The 18,171-nt window shown below is 38.8% G+C and overlaps 1 protein-coding gene across 1 annotated transcript; it reads left to right on the forward strand.

Annotated features, from left to right (window-relative positions):
- Window positions 1–617: 617 nt before the first annotated feature.
- Window positions 618–17,333, forward strand: LOC126824843 (opsin-5). Its single transcript, XM_050554238.2, has 4 exons — window positions 618–794; window positions 1,548–1,655; window positions 14,998–15,317; window positions 16,113–17,333. Exons 1-4 carry the CDS (start codon window positions 638–640, stop codon window positions 16,437–16,439), a joined length of 912 nt encoding a protein of 303 aa, XP_050410195.2. The 5' UTR covers window positions 618–637; the 3' UTR covers window positions 16,440–17,333.
- The last annotated feature ends 838 nt before the right edge of the window (window positions 17,334–18,171 follow it).

The following is an 18,171-nucleotide window of genomic DNA, read 5'->3' on the forward strand; positions in this document are numbered from 1 at the left end:
CTCCACATTTACAAAGCGAAACTTCCACAATTTTGAATTTCAGGGCTGTCGAAATTAAAATATTTCAGACTTCTAAATATAAGTATATAAATAGAAAAGTAAGTGTATGAGTAATCGTGATTCATATGAGAGAGCACAAAACAAATTCGATTGTACAAAAAATATTACTGAGATAATATCAGCTATGTAGCCCTTGGTATCGTTCATTTTAGGGATAAAAACTGTCAAGAGTTGCGGCAGGGTATTTGGCACATTTAAGACACATGTCTAATTGTCCGTGGTCGAACATTAGACCCCATTTTAGCTCATCTGCATTGTGAACCTGAATATATCAGTTTTTAGGTGAATAAAGATTTATTATAAAGATTATATTATAACATTTACCGGTTACGCGAAAAGTGTCACGTCCTTAATGTCAGTCATTGTTCTAAGAAGCTGCTGCTGACATTTTATTCAGAAGGCGTTAATAATCTATCAGCATTGAAAGATATATTTCCTCGATAATCAATATCCTAGATACATAATTATAGATAACTTCAGACGTAGTTAGTGAAAACAAATATATTGTTAAGTTTGCTACTATTAATTATTTTCTATTATTATATTTTCAGATATAACAGCTGTGGTATTAAACTTGATGATTTTAATTGTAACATTGAAACGACGAAAACAGCTCAGATATTCAGATTACTATATCATTAATTTGGCTGTTTGTGATATTGGTCATCCATTGTTTGGTTATCCCATGGCAATCATCGCGTCCTTTTCTCATGAATGGGTTTTCGATAAAATAGGTAATTAACCTTTGTTGTTGAGTAAATGATCATTATAAAAAAGAGATAAATTTAAAAAGGAACATAATGGTTGTTAATGATAGAGAGAGAGAGAGAGAGAGAGATGGGGCAGGTACACTATGTTTGACACTGTCATAGACCTTTCTTGAAACAAAGTGGCTATTGTTTACGATGAGTCTGAGCCAAGTTTAGAACGAATTCCAAAATGGCTGCCAATCTCCCCAACACCAGCTTTGAAAAAGGAGCAGTATTTTCAACGTTTTCAGAACTGAAGGCAGCAATTAAGAGATGGGAAGGGTTAGGGTTAGGACTATTTTTACGACCTTATCAGTTTTTAACTTCGCCGATGGAGGGCTATTTTTACGACTCGTCGTAACAATAGCCACTGCCTTCTTGAAAACACTTAAACATCCGTCATCATCCTCATCTTTCTCTAGTCGTCAGAGTGCGGGATTGAAAGGGACGTCATCTAAATCCGACACTGGGTTGCATGGTTAGTACCCTGAGCCTACAACCAGAATGTGCCTAGAAGAAACCTTGGGATTAAACTATCCAAGTTCACATTTATCAAGGCTGCATGAAATGTAAATGTGTCTAGTCGCTCGGATGGTTCGAACAAGCCAGGTTCAGTGTGCAGGCAAAAGGGTCCCATGGCAGTTGGAATTCGAAGAAAAGTAGGCGAAACGCAGCTTCCCCGATAAATCTCACATTGCACATTCTATATAAAATGATGTTTAATATATTTATTTACAGGTTGTGATATTTATGGCTACTTGGGTTTTCAGTTTGGAGTAGGTAGCATGGCCACGCTAGCTGTGATGGCGTTTGTTCGTTATTTGACCGTCTGTAAACCGTCGTCAGGTATACTTTTATATACATTTAGTTTGGTTTAGTTTAGGACAGGATTACAGCAATCGTCATTGATATTCTCCAACAATACTTAGCTCGAGTATTGGAAATGAAAAGAAATGAGGTTTAGTGCCTTACTGTTCTGTACCGACCGGTATAATTAAAGTAGCTAAGTCTCTAACTCAATATCATCAAAAGTCTTCGACATTGAAAACACGAATTATTTGTCAGTTTATATCGACATTGATGTTGCGACCTTACCGGGAAAATATGGGCTTCTGATATCCAATATGTAAGACAAAATAAACATTTTACCATTGGTATACGAATCGTGTACCATAATGCGTTTCAGCGCCATTTGTAACAAGGGACTCGAAGAACGTGCTTAGACATATTCCACAAGTCACGTCAAAATTTGACGCCATATTCTTATCTGGTGAGCATGCGCAATAAATACTATCGGGTAGACGCTAGAGATTACCATTCGATTGATACTTCTGTCGTATTTCACCGACCATAACTGATTAGAAATTAGAGTAAAAACAGAAACGATTGACTGTAAATCAGTATATATACATTCATATTACATTATTATAAGCGTTGCGCCACCCAATTGTGTCAATTTCTAGGTCTCAAATATTAGCGATTTAGCCCCTTAAGATGATATATACGCCATACAGTTTGCTTGTGATATGAGGGAAAGTTACCGTTTCGGCCTATAATTCTTATTTCGAATTCTGACTGTCCAGAGGTTTTTTTTACGGGACCTTGTTTTTCGTCCCATCTGAACGACTAGGCGCTGTACCTGTGGATGCTTCCTTTCCTGCACCACTGATAACGTGAAACCAAGCTGGAAATCCCTCGCCCAATACCGGGGTCGAATCCCGGATCTCCTGATTAGTCAATCAACGCCGCACTGGCTGCGCCACAGCTCCCCCCCCCCCCCACACACACACATACTCACACCACCACCACGAGTGAGTATTGGTTACTATCGTGTTATTTCTAGGACACTGGCGTACGAATAACGTAGAGTACCGTTAATCCTAAGGCATGGGATGGCATGGGGTTTCATGGCTTGTCATTTAAAGACAAACTGATGGCCATTCTTAATTTCTATGGTTTCATGTGCCATGCGAGCTCTCGCGGACAGAGACGTCTCCATACCTTTTCGCAATTTTTAATCTATCTTTGAATTTCCATACTATTTTTAAATTTCCAACGGTCATTTTGGATTAACATTAACTTTTCGTTCCATTTGAACGACTAGCCGTACCCCTAACAACTGATGGTCGTTTTTTAAAAAACACCAAGGTTTTTCACGACTCGTGACAAATTAGTACATGAACTTTGTTGGGGAACAGAATGTGGATTACAATTTAAATGTTAAATACCCCTCATTTCAGACCTTTATATCACTACGCTATATCTTTATGTGTATGTAATTTAGATTCTTATCACATGATAGGGGTGTTGGATGGCCAAATGGTTAGCACGTGCGCGCTGTATCATAAGGTCTGTCATTGAGACAACTAGTGTGGTTTTGATTTCCCTGTTAAACGTGACAAGGAGTAGGGTCGCCTGTCCAACCTCGTGGGTTTTCTCCGGGTCCTCCGGTGTCTTCCCACTGCTATAGACCCCTACGCGCAAGCGAATTATTGAAATAAAATAAAACCATATGTTAGTCCCAAAATGACCTAGTTTGTGTCAGGTGGACGTTAAACCCCATTTATCTGTCTCTCTTATCACATCATCTCATTCCGGTAGAATGCAATGTATTCCCGGGAATTAGGTCAAAGAATTGACAAATAAAATCTCTAAAACGTCATTTGCCAGTTCTGATAGCAGCGACATCGATAAAGTGATATTGATCTAGCCACACGATGGATGATGGTCTGAAATGCTCACTACGCAAATGACCAGGCATTAATAGAATTTAACAATTGATTTTGAAAACATTAAGAGATCTGTGATAAGACTACCATTGTGTAAATTAGTTCAAATCAAATCTTTAGCTTGATAAAAGTACGTTAATGTGGTCTGGGGTTAAATGAAAAATCGTGTACTCTTCTGTATTTTCGCGCTAATCAGTCAGCACGAACAAAAGAAAGAACAAAGCTCTGTGGGAGGTCATTCCTTTTCAAGGAGGTCGTCAGTTAAATAAAGTCACGTACCATACGCTTATAATTGTTATTTAAATTTTCTAAATTTCCTAATGTCGTCTATTTTCTGTAGCTGGAGAAAGGTCATGGCGTTAGCAATTTGGAACGTTAATATTAGAAAGATCCGGTCGTCCATATTCTTTAATTTCCAACTCTTCTTTGAAAATGCAAGATTAAGGATACTAAAAACGTCAAAGATGATTTTAACCTTTTATTTCCCAAGACAAGAAATTAAAGAAAAATCAGGTCGATATCAATTTGGAAAATTGACATCCGGGAAATGTCCTTAAGTTCCCCCACTGATCTTTGAAGACATAACACAACGGATATTAAGAAAGCCATTCAGAGTATTAAGATTTTGAATACACGTGTACATGAAAGACGTGACAGTTCTGTGCTATTATTGTTTCATTACCGTATAACTGTACTTCTTTATTAAAGAGAAATTGTCTCGTGAAGTCCTGTTAAAACGTATTAAAACAATAGACATTGTCCCATGAAGTCAGTTAGAACATATTAAAACAAGAATAAAATGAAATGAAACGAAAACGGGTTTAACGTCCCACTTTTCTGCACCGACTGGGCTAATGATGACAGGTGTACGTCATACAGAGTGCTATCATAAGGAAATTTGTACCCGGACAGTGGGGCTACGTCAACGTGTCACCTACATGAGACCCCGGTGTGTTGTCCCGTCCGAGCTACTAGACGCTAGACACCTGGATCGAACACCGGACCTCCTTTTTAGTGGTACAGCGTCTTAGTCAGTGAGCCACCGCGGCTCCAATTGTTTTGGTAATTACAGTGCCGTTAATGTTTTCTTTTTCTCAATGTGTTCAGGGATTACGACGAGCCCACCATATGCTCTTTATAAAACAGTATTTTTCTAGACTGATATCACAGCAGTATTAATATTCTAAATATTGCCTCCTAAAAATCTAAGGACTTGAATCTCAAAATTACCTTGGACGGCAATCACTACCATAGTTAGAATACTATGGGAACACCACAGATTTCCCCTACGTGTAAAAATAAAGTAATTCGCCTTAGATGTTAGCAAATTGTTTCACACAGAGGTTATGCAAAAGCCTTATAAAATTTAACCACTGTACTCGATGACAGGCCATCCAGGTCACGCCCCGTAAAATTCTACATGTGACGTCACATCATCTGGCGTCGAATAACATGTGCGTTGTTTACAACTGGTCCGGGTACAATTTGGTCCGGGTACTCATTTTACGCCAAGGCGTACTTCATTGACATTAAGTAGGGGATATTTTTTTATCCAGATATACTTCAAACTCCTTTATTTCGTTTCTCAATAATTTTAAAAATTGTTTTAAAATTCAATTTGCAGAAAGAAACAAAAGTCGCCTCAACCTGATCTCAATCAGCGATATAGGCAGCCAAGCGAATATTTTATTGCTGATCTGTCTGTGATATTTGATATAGTTTAACAGGAAAGTCATGTTATATCCTTTTATAACATAAATGACTGTCATGCTATTATCGAATTGTTGTACACAACTGATTGATTTTTCATTTAATCTGATTTATAACGATTACAAAGAGGCAAAATATTGACTTTTAAATTACGCAGTATCATACCTTCCACTACTAAAACACATGTGTATCGAAACATGCACAGGACAGGATTTGTTTGCACTTTACCAAATATCTTATTGCACTGTAGGGCCCAGCATTTGTATACTGTTAAGTTAATAAGGGAGTGGTTTTTCCCGCGTCAATTCCAAAATAAATACATGTAGATGAAATCTTTTTATAAAGCATCGAACATTCCAGTTGCTTAACACTGCTTAACCAGATCAGAAAAGGCTCATTATTAAACCTAGTCAAGGTATCAATGCAATTAGACTATACACAGAGTTTCATAATTCTCACTCAATTAGAATCATGTTCCAAAGCATGGACAAATCAAATTGCTTTCTTTGCTGAACATCAGCGGATAATGCTCATCATCGGATTAAGTCAAGGCATTCACTTTGAACATTCTACTTCAACTATAAGGAGAGTTACCGTGTTTCAAAGTCTCGACCAATCAAAATGCCATCTCTGTTTTGCCTCAACAGAATAGTCCAGTATTTAACTTAGTCAGAGTACTGATGTAGGGAAAACCTTGCAAAACGTTTCACCACTAAATGGTGTGTCTGACCGGCGGATGGGCGGGAGGATGGACGGGCGAACACATTTCTATATATACTATTCAAAAAAAGTAGGGGATATTTGATTTTGGGGGTATAATACTAAAATATGCAAATGACTACGAAAAAAGTCACTATAGAACCTAACAGAAGAAACATTTCCAGTTACATGTGACGCCCAAACGCACCAATAGCTACCGCATGGAATGCAGGTGATGCTTGGGATCATCATGGGGGTCCAACCCAAGATTTGCACGACTCTGACTTTGAATGTTACAGTCATTGTGGCATTGAATTCCAGGGTGGAAACATCAGTTTAATTGTTTTAGTGACCAGAAAACAAATTTTGATATGCGTCGGCTTACCCAAAATGAAAGGTTACGTGCCCTTGGCATGCTACAGATCGGCACAACACAGGCGGTTGTGGCGCGGACGATGAATGTTTCTCAGTCTGTCATAAGCAGGCTATGGTCCAGATACCGTGATACACAATCTGTACAGGACAGACCACGCTCTGGTCGACCAAGGGCGACAACTCAAGCCCAGGATCGATTTATCCGTACCTTGGCCTTGAGAAATCGTGTCATCACAGCAAATCAGATCAGCGCTCGTCTTCAAACAGACACTGGTGTGAGAGTGAGTGGCCAGACGATTCGGAATCGACTGCATAGGGGTCACCTTCGCGCCCAACGTCCTCGCGTGATCCCTTGTTTGAGAGATCATCACATTCAGGCAAGACGTCGTTGGTGTAGGGATCGTCAACACTGGGATAATCGACGCTGGAGCAATGTGATGTTTTCAGATGAGTCAAGGTTCACTGTTGATTTTTTGGACAGACGTAGGAGGGTGTGGCGTCGTCGAAACGAGCGCTTCCAAGACGTTAACGTCATCAGACATGATCGATTTGGGGGTGGTTCTGTTATGGTGTGGGGAGGCATCACTGTTGCTGGAAGAACGGCTTTACATGTTGTTGCAGGGCGTGTTACAGGCCAGTACTACCGGGACAACATCTTGGCAGTCCATGTTGTGCTGTGCGCACGACGTCATGGCCGCCGTTTCATCTTCCAGGATGACAACGCAAGATGTCACAGGGCCAGGATCGTTACAGGTTACCTCCAACAACAGAACATCACCACATTACCTTGGCCAGCACTGAGTCCCGACCTCTCCCCCATCGAGCATGTCTGGGACATGCTTGGACAGAGGTTACGTCAACGTCAACAACGTCCTGCCAATGTCCAAGCAGTAAAAAGTTGCCCAGTAAAATTGACTGGGAAACCAAATCTGGTCGACAAGGATTCAATAGAACGGTCCCTGAACGTAGAGGTCGAGTGTAAATGAGACCTTCGTTCAGAGCTGAACTAATTTTTATAGTGCCTTGCTTTCCTCCAGGGGACTATAACATTTAGGTTCTGATTATATTACATCTATATCATCTTGGACACGTCATGTAATGTTGAGTGACACCCCAGAATTCACTGTACTAATGTAATATCATCATAACAGTCATAACTCAACACCAATAAATGTCCAGATCCTCATTCTCACATTCCCCCACCCCATCAGACAAGATCGTCCCCTCCCACCAAAATAAAAAAACAACAAAAAAACTTCATCCCATCAGTCCAAGCAAGCACCCCTGACGTTCACAAACGATAATAAGAAAATCAATAACAATCATAATATGACATGAATTTTATGTCAACTTTCCGGCGAAAGAACGATCGACGAACAACTATTTAGATAACACGATTTTATGTTCTATCGGGGCGCTCAGTGTATTCTATATTTTGGAAATGTTTTGGAACAAACGTATGCGTTTTATTACGTATTGTGTTGATATTCATTGTGTGTGTGTGAAGGGGGTGGGGGGGTGGCGCCCGAGATGCCCCCCCCCTCCCTCTCCCGCTTATGGCCATCACACCTGCACCAGAATATCCTAAATAAACTGGATTGGGCGTCACAGATTTCACTTACATAAAACTCAATGTTTTCACTACCATGGGCTGCGATCTAGGATGTGTGTGTTTGCATTGTTAGTCGCCTTTTTGTACGCTGATCTGGCTCGGAAGAATTCTTATACCAAATGAAGTCCATCAAGCAAATAGAAGCCCGATTATCTAAGTTCAAATATGGCAATACAATTAAGTTAACTTGAGACTGAACTATCAGAGCGAGAGGGAGAGAGATATGAGGTTTAACGCCCACTCGACACAAACTAGGTCATTTCAGGACTAACATATGGTTCAATTTTATTTCAATAATTCGCTTACGCGTTGGAGTCTTCAGCAGTGGGAGGAAATCGGAAGACCTGGAGAAAACTCACGATATTGGACGGGCGACTCTACTCCTTGTCACGTACAAGCGGTAATCGAAATCACGCCACTTGACTCAATGACAGACCTTATGATTCAAAGCGCACGCGTTAACCATTCAGGCCTCTACCCCCAGCCCACCCCAACACCCTACTCCCCTGAACCATCAGAGATTTTACCGGAACTTATACTACAGGTCTTAGTTGCGTACAGACATTGCAAGTTACATTTTTAAAAACGAATTAATAATTTGCCCCTAGTGGAGCAATCGTTAGGATTTGTAGTTCAGAAGTTGATGCCGTCAACCTGATGCGATTATTATATACCTTTTATGGAAAGTTTGACTACCGACATCTTCATTAGCCCAGTGGGAACAGAACAGTAGGGCGTTAAACCCAATTTCATTTCATTTCATTTCTTCTGGATGTTTCTAATTAATTTTCGGTTTATAACAAAGCCTTTGCAAGTGGTTGAGAAAAAAAAACCCAACACACCTTAATCCTTAACGTTTGGAAATTGGAATTGATAATCAGTGGTAACCGTTGGGGGTATTTTCTGTAATTATATTCTCACCAGTATGCTTATTTTCGTGGTCGGTTGGATGGCCGAATGGTTTGCGCTTGTGCGTGCGCGTGCGCGTTGTATCATAAGGTATGTCATTGGGTCAACTGGCGTGGTTTCGATTCCTCAGTTGTATGTGACATGGAGTAGGGTCACCTGTCCAACCTTGTGGGTTTTCTCCGGGTCCTCAGGTTTCCTCCCACTGTTAAAGACCCTTACGCGCTGGCGAATTATTGAGATAAAATCGAACCATATGTTAGTCCCGAAATTACCTAGTTTGTGTCGAGTGGGCGTTATACCCCATTCCTCTCACTTATTTGCTTAAATGTCAATTCAGTCTTCAGAAGGATTTAAACATAAAGAACTTTAAATGCTTTATTTGCCTTCATTCAGAATAATTATTTAAAATATATGTATATTTAGGATATTTGTTAATGATCAAAGTGTCTCACTTCTTTGTTTTCAATCAAAGTCAAGCAATATTTACATGAGAAAACCGACAGCTCTGTACAAATCATATTATATTGTCTTTGAGGAGATGAGACGCATCAGAGCGATGTCAATCATCTCGTCCTTGAAGTCAGAAGTCGATAAAAAATTTCTGATATCGTATAATAATTGTGCTATTCCACTTTGGAAAATCACGAAAGTATCAGAATCTTTTTGTTTGTGGAAAATCAGTTCATGCGAAATGGTAATCATACAATGACATTTGTATTACGCCCACTACTTCTAGCGTTCAAAATCACTAGAATTCTTTGATTTTGGACTAAAATATCATTGGCGAGTTTCTTTGATTTTATATGTTGATTTGTTTTGCCGGAAGATAAAAACAACATATTTACATCTATAGTCTATAGATAAATCCAGTGATGAGATACAACGAATTTTGCGTTACACTATAGGAGACAATCAAAATTCCAAAACAAAATTAGTAAATAAGCCGGCTTCTGCTCAATCCTTCGAGACAAAATTTTTATCGCACAGAGCTTGACTAATCACTAATCAAAACAACACACCTTCAATTTAGAAAGGAAAAAATGTATTGTCAAAGTTTTTTTTATTTCTATCTCTACTTAAAGTGGCTGAGTCTCTAACTCAATATCATCCAAAATCTTCGACATTGAAAACACGATTTATTTGTCGGTTTAAGTCAACATTGATGTTGTGATCTTACCGGAAAAAGACGGGCTTTTGATATCCAATATTTAAGACAGAAAAACATTTTACAATTGGTACACGAATCGTGTACCATAACGCGTTTCAGCGTTATTTGTAATAAGGGTCTCGAAAAACGAGGCTAGGCATATTCCACAAGTCATGTCAAACGGTGACGCTATATTCTTATCTGGAGAGCATGCCCAATAAATACTATCGGCGTAGACTGGAATAACCAGAAGCTAGAGATTGAAATTCGATTGAGAATACTGGCGTATGTTGCCGAACCTAACTGATTAGAAATTACAGAAAAACAGAAACGATTGAATTTGAATGTAAATCAATTTATAAAATATACATTCACATTACATTATTGTATGCGTTGTAACCCATTTGTGTCAATTTCTAGATCCCAAATATTAGCGACTTAGCTCCTTTAAGTTAAGAATTTGCTCAAAATTGTTCGCCTTATTTTAACTAAAATGTTTCCGTTTATAAAACTTTTTGTTGTTTTAATGTATCAAATACATAAATAAAAAACTATGTGCAAAGTTTTGTGTTTCTGGATCAAAGATATTTCTCATAAACAGTGATTGAAAGTGGAGAAAAATTCTTAGCTTTAGTCTAAGAATGCTTTGGGAAACCGGGTCCCCGGATTATTTTCGTATAGCTAAGCTCTGACTAATGTGTGAAATAGTTTTATTTAACGTCCGTTTCCACATTTGTTTTACTCGATGGGTGACTGGTATCTAACTTATTATATTTGAAACAACCCCTAAAGTTGAAGAACACAGAGAATGATTCGGCATTCTATTACACTCTTATATTATGTTATCTCGTGTTTTTCCACACAATGTGCCACATTACGCCAATACATTATTCACTGAACTATACTCTTCAAAAAAAGTAGGGGATATTCAGAAACAATACAAAACTGCAGAAATGCACTGCTGTTGTTATTCGAGGTAACCAGTGTATGTTAATAACAGGCCAATTGCCTACACATGAACATTAATAGTTCACATGGGCGGCTTATCTGACGGCCCCAATTCACTCGCAAAGAAATGAAATGAAATGAAATGGGGTTTAACGTCCTACTGTTTTGCTCCTAAACTGGGCTAATGAAGACGGGCATACGCCATACAGTGTGCTATGAGGGAAATTTTGCCCGGGATCTTTAACGTGCGCGCCAATTTGTACATGGGACCTCGGTTTTTCGTCCCATCCGAACAACTATACAGCTGTCCTTGTCAGACCCTCCGTCCTGCATCACTGACAAGGAGAAACCACGCTGGAAAATCTGGATGAACTTTGTCGGCCAATGCAGGGATCGAACACCCGACCTCCAGGCTAGCGAACCAGCGTCTTACCCACTTAGCCACGTGATCCCCACTCACAAAGAGATACACCGTCAAAAGTGAAAATGGACGTTTTTGATTTTTGTCTTAATAATGAGTAATTGCTCCACCATTCCTCAGACATTCAGCAATTCGTCGTGGCATGCTCCTAATCAACCGTTCAATCACGATCTGACCCACTTCTCTTGCAGTGCCACGGCCAAATCTTGCAGTGTTGTCGGTTGACGTTGACGTCGGCGAACACGTACCTCGATCAAATTAAACGTAACACACTAAAGCAAAGATACGCTAAACAGTAAATCTTATGCAAGAACCGATAGGAAAGCAAACATGGATAGATAAACCAACACGCTGCAGTTTTCATCAACCCTTCCTTGAAGTGTCAAATTTGACAATGAACCCCTCCCACGTGTATGGCGCTATTGCGTGTCGCATGTGCAGCTCAGTTGGGGCGACAGGTTCTTCATCTGTGAACATACTCTCAAAGCATGTCAAGTATCCATGGCTATTTATCATATCACAACCTGCATAGGTATTTGCATTTCAATATCCCCTACTTTTTTTGAAGAGTATATTTGACTAAATGACGTCTTATGTATATAACACAGTCGATTTCCGCCATTCTTTAAAATGTTAGATCTTATGTTCTTTGAATAGCATTTAGTAATTGGAACATAATCAGATAACACAATATTTATGGGTCCACAAATATTGTGTTATCTGATAAGATCTTATGTAGTGTAGACATTTAGAACATTCAAGGCGAAACGAAATAATTTTAGACTTATTTTTTTTAATTACACACTTCTCTTTAAAGTAGAACCCACTTCTTTGCTTTTTGGCCACAGAGAGCAGTTGAAATCCACCCAACAGTTTTGGCTATGAAAATCTGAAACGTTGGCATGTGGCAAACATGTGACATGACATAACACCTATGGTGTCGTTGATCATATGGGTGGAGATATATCAGCTTCATAATCTATATAAATAAAAACAAAGATGTCTGTATGTATGTATGAGTGTTCGCCCATCATGCTTCGTCGCCGCGCCCCACCCCCACATACCATAACCAGCATAACCCCGTAAATCTTTTAGGCCATCGAATTCGGTCCCCGGGGGAATTTGGGCCCGGGCAAATTTGAGCCTCGTGCGAATTGGGCCACAGGCGAAGCCGGGTATCCTTCTAGTAGACCAATCAATGCAGAAATAGAATAAGTTTCAGTATACGAGCCTATGTATTTAGATGTAATTATTGTTGTTAAGCACATTGACTGATTAGTTTTAGTTGAACCCCGTGGGATATCTCGAGTAACAAAGCATCCAGGTTAGTCCCACAGTCGCCCACATGAGGGAAATTAGTCTAATATGTCAATATAATCAACATCTCATGGTTACAAAATGTTGATAACAAGGAACACTGTATCTAGCGCTGCCCACGTGAGGTACAGTAGTCAATTAGTAACAATATAATCGTCATCCCATGGTTTTAAAATGATGTAATCCTAAACTCGTGGGTTTTATGTTGGTTGTCCAGTTTCTAGCTAGCCACTGACAAAGAAATTTGCGCTACCTACATGTTGTTTGTGTTGAGCGAAGGGCCAATTCCAGTTCTCCGCCTCCACCCTCATAAACAGATTGAACTGCATTTGCCGTGTCGCTTGAGACTACGTTCTTTGAATTAGTCCTATTAGTAATGTCCTAAAGTATGTATATATTGACTCGAATGTGTGATCCTCAACTCTCGAGGGTTGTTATATACGTAGATATAGTGATATGGCTAACATGTAGATATATAAACATGGCCAATATCTCGTAGGACATTAGTTAATTATTGATACAGAGGACATATGTTAAGAAAGAACTTCTATGATACACAAGCTGTTACTACTATCTCGATAGACAAAGGCGTAAACTTGGAATTGTTATCGTCTTCAATCCAAGATTACCACTTTCATTGCTGTCAAGCATCACGGTACTAAATTATTACTCACGCAATTAAAGTAACAACAATGTTATCATTTTATTAAACCAAACGACGTGCCTATTAAAACGCAACCGTATACTCTCCATACTTCTCAAATAACACGTTTAAAGCCGTGCTAGGGTGACCCACCATAAATAAATATCTCCATATATCTCGACAATTACGCCACAATATTTATATATATGCCAAGCCTCAAATCAGTTTCACACAATTATAGTCACTAAATAAACTATGACCATTAATCATGTATAAATAATAGACTGAAAACTGGTTCCAAGAGTCGTCCATAACATCCAGACACTTTTGAGTAAAAGATAGGTTACGTGCCCTTGTTTTGAAATTAGTCTCGCTTAACCAGTCTATCGACCATTCTACGTCTGATTGACAGGTCGGGATAATCAAGACTACTTTTTTACGAAACAGAAAGCTAGAACAAGAAATTGAATTTAGAAATAAGCACGTTAGGTAGGTCAACAATCGTTTTAAGAAGCTTGTAAAAGTAAAATGAAACTACTGCTAGTATCATGTTCCTGTCTAACCCGAGTGATTCAAAGATATTATTTGTACTAAACCAAAAGATGCCGCTCTTAACGGTACAGTTAATGATAAAGCGATTTAAAAAATGAAACGAACGTAATTTCTAAATCTGCTGTAATAACCAAGAAGCTTAATTTTACTGCTATTCAAAATCGTCAACAATAAATTTTTTACGGCTGTAATAGTTGATAAATTTGTAGAGAATTGCACGTGCCATGGCTATTTATAATATCATACTGTCAGAAAGTTGGTCTCGGCACGGCGAATGTGCACGCTTCAGTGGTAGTCTCGAACTATCAGCGGTGGACTGTATTTCTGTGAGTACATGGGTCACCCTATTAAAGGCTCTAATTTTTTAATCAGTAAGCTACACATTGTTTGTTTACAGTAAAAAGTTGGGAATTACCCGAGAATATTACGGGTTTCGGCGCTTAAACTCTTAGATACTCTAAATCAATAAACATATTTAACAATTAGAATGATAACAAACAGGTTGAATAACGAAAACATATTATTATTCTATCACTGATTACAGATTATATATTTAAAACACAATAACTTGTTATTTCCAGCTTTAAAAAAACAAAGATTTATATATTAAAGATAAAAACCCCAGTACCAATCTCTTACGTAAATTTGATTCTTTCGTCAACGCGTATTCGTCATTTCATTTCTATGTGATATCCCGGTTTATTGAAAATTTCAGATCTAATTTTAGATGCTTAGAAATTCACCAACAGACTTTTCTTGGTTTTTGTTATGGTTATGGGGATCCCATTCAGGGCCTCCATAATACCTTATAGAAAAAATGATTATCAAAAAAACGAAGAAACCCATTGACTTGCAACTATTTTTAGCGAATACTACCATTGTTATCACCATTGCTGTCACTTCATGGATCATATTTTGTATTATTATAAAATTGTAAAAGAAAGGTCAGCTTTGAAAATGAAGACCCCGTGTAAACATGGCGGATTTGATACTCGTGCTGAATTTGTTCAGCTAATGATTTTCCATTTTAATGAAAAGAAAAGATACTCCTGTTTGTTGCTCCTACGACAAAGCTGTTGGTCGATTTATGCTTCATTGTCAATCAATTTATGTTTTTCTATTTCAGTGAAACTGATGACCTGGTGCCATGTGTGTTTGTCTATTGTGTGTATCCATCTTTACGCCTTCCTGTGGGCGGTGTTCCCCTTCCTAGGATGGGGTCGCTATGACGTAGAACCGTACGGTATATCGTGTACCATAGATTGGAAGAATCCCAGCACTTCTTTTGCTGTAGCGACTTTTATATTCTGTCTGGGCGTGCCAGTAGTAATTATGACAACGACTTATGGACTATTAATTAAAATCAGCAGGGAAATCAGTAGAAAAATGCAAAAATGGAATTCTGAAGATATTGTGTGGACCAAACAAGAACTATATCTGTTCAAGGTTAGCATATAAACTGAAATATAAAGTTCAAGGTAGCTTCATTGTTTGAGAGGGAGGTGGGAAGCCGAATGGTTTAACGCGTGAGTGTTAGATCATAAGGTCAGTCAATGAGTCAAGTGGCGTGGTTTCGATTCTCTGCTTGCACGTAACAAGGAGTAGCGTCACATGTCAGACATCGTGGGTTTCCTCCGTGTCCTACGGTTACCTCCCATATATATAAAAAACCCTACGCGCAACCGAATTATTGAATTAAAATTGAACCATATAACAAAGCCCCGAAATGACCTAGTTTGTGTCGAGTGGGCGTTAACCTCACTCTTTTTTCAAATTCCAACTGTCAAGGGTTCTTTACGTCCACGCAAATCTGTTCACGCGGCCTCGGTTTTTCATCCATCAGAACGACTAGACACTGTTACATGCCAGGCCCTCCCGTCCTGCACAACCGGCAAAGGGAAACCTGGTGCGCAGTGGTGGGTTTTATTTGACAAAAGGCGAGTCGCCGTTACTTTTGCAAATCGTTGGTATGGAAAATCATTTATTTAGACTGGTTGAACCGACAGGTCACGTCAATGGAGCTGTCGGTCATTGTGGAAAATTCAACCGAAGATGTGATATCGGTAAAGAAAAAACTATCAAATTAGTACAGTAATTTCATCGACTGGTGTCAGTCTAAGGTTTGGAATTTTAGAGTTTATTTTAGACAATCATATTTGGATCTACTTTGAGATAACACGTATTTGACCGAAAGAACATGCCAGACATTTTTCTGTAAATTTTTTTTCGCTTTTTTTTCAGATGACGATGATCATGTGTGGCTTCTTTTTGTTAGCGTGGATGCCTTACGCCATAGTTAATATATTATGCGTCATGATACCAAATCTACATATACCTCATAGACTTTCTGTTATACCAGCATTATGTGCCAAGGCCTCGCACACCATCAATCCCATCATATACTTTTTAAATAACAAAAAGCTACGAGCATTTTCCCCCAGTCTACCTTGTTTACGTGGCAAGAAAAATACGGAAGCTTCAAAGTGCTTGTCGCCAGCTACAAATGTGCCAACTGTCAATGTGACAACTTCAGGTAATCAGCGAGAGTGTAAATTGTCATCTGAATAGTTATTAGCTTTCTGGTTGATTTAGCTGGAAGGGTGGTTTTTATAGTAGTGGTTCCAGTAATGAGAAAATTGTCTCAAACGATGAACATGACCTTACATGTCAAATATTTTCCCTGTGATTAATCAAACGGGTGTACTTTTAATTTCCCTTTCGAAAAGATCACGACGACATTGGAAATCAATGGAATAGAAGCCCTTGGGATACTAAAAAAAAATCGTCAGACGTGAATCGTGTTGGAGTGTCCATTATAAACTAATGAGAGGCCATAGGTCAGCTTTGGTAAATCGAATCACGCTGGGTAACAGAAATATATATATATATGTGTGTGTGTCGGTATACTGTTGTTATCTACAATGTGCATCTTATCTTCGTGATGTTGATTATGTTATATTTATAGCTCGGCTTTCATGAGTTAATAGGTTTAACCAGAGGACGAAGGCCGAGGGGTTAAACCTGTTAACGAATAATGCATGCTATAAATGACTTGTAACATTGACACCTGCTCAACATGCTTGTTGTTATTGCACAGAAAACCCACCCACTTCTCTATATGATTTCTACAAAAACTAGTGTAAACCAGCAAAAGTGTGCAATGGCATTGAACATGTCTAGTTATTGCACGGTTAAGCTCCACCCAATCTACTAGAGGGAAAACAATCTCCTTATTCAACGAAAAGAAGAAAGGAAGATTTCCCATCCATGTTACAAATACAATTTCTTGTCGATATATTTTATTTAATAATACTCCAATAGTTGGTAAACAATTAAATTAAAGACGTTAAAATTACATTTACCAATGGACTGGTTGGTTGGTGTTGGTGTAATTCTTTTGAATCAGTTATTGGTTTAACATTAACAATTTCTGTATTTTTGAATTAATTACCGTATATCAATTGGTATTAAATGGACAAATCAAATGGATTTGTTTAGTTCGTTTTTCGATGTCCATTAAAACTAATGGAATTTAATCCCATGGCATATTAACTATACGAACTATGATATTACTGGACAAATAAGGTACATTTTTATTTTATTAAGTCGATTGCGCGGGGGGTCTTTAGCAGTGGGGGGGGGGGGGCGGAGAAACCCCATGAGGTTACGCATCGTAAGATATTCTGACAAGAGTTGAAGACAAATCGACATGAATGCTGAAAAGTGAACCACGCAACTTCGCTTTCTGGTTAATACAGATTTTAACTCATACAGGAAGCAAACGGGCAATAACCATGCATTTTAGTCGCATTTTCGCATATCCGTTTTAGATGTAACGTATTTAACAAGTGTTAGGGGGGGGGGGGGGCGATGGTTAGCTCGTGCGCGTGAAACCACAAGGTGTGTCATTGGCGTGGTTTTGATTCCCCGCGTGTACGCGACAAGAAGTAGGGTTGCCTGTTCAACCTCGTGTATTTGCTCCGGGTCCTCCGGTTTCCTACCACTACTAATGACCCCTGCGCGCAAGCGAATTATTGAAATGACATCGAATCATGTGTTTATCTTGAAATTACCTAGTTGCGTCGAGTGGACGTTAAATCCCATTTCTCTCTTTCTCTCTCAACAAGTGTTTGAATTGGGAATGTGTTAGTTCTTGATGTTCGCAATGTCTTCCTCATGTGCCGTTGATTATGGAAGGATAACGTTGCCAATATTATTTCATTGTTCACGGTGCAAACTGCAAATGTCAGTAGTTCAAAATACATATTTTAGTTTTACAATTTACAATTTCCATTGGTCA

The sequence above is a fragment of the Patella vulgata genome, chromosome 6, assembly GCF_932274485.2.
Source record: "Patella vulgata chromosome 6, xgPatVulg1.2, whole genome shotgun sequence".
Lineage (NCBI taxonomy): Eukaryota > Metazoa > Mollusca > Gastropoda > Patellidae > Patella > Patella vulgata.

Coding starts and splice junctions, on each gene's coding strand:
- LOC126824843 (XM_050554238.2), top strand. CDS start 638: ATGATTTTAATTGTAACATTGAAACGACGAAAACAGCTCAGATATTCA. Junction 795..1,547: donor ATGGGTTTTCGATAAAATAG/GTAATTAACCTT, acceptor ATTTATTTACAG/GTTGTGATATTTATGGCTAC. Junction 15,318..16,112: donor AAGAACTATATCTGTTCAAG/GTTAGCATATAA, acceptor CTTTTTTTTCAG/ATGACGATGATCATGTGTGG.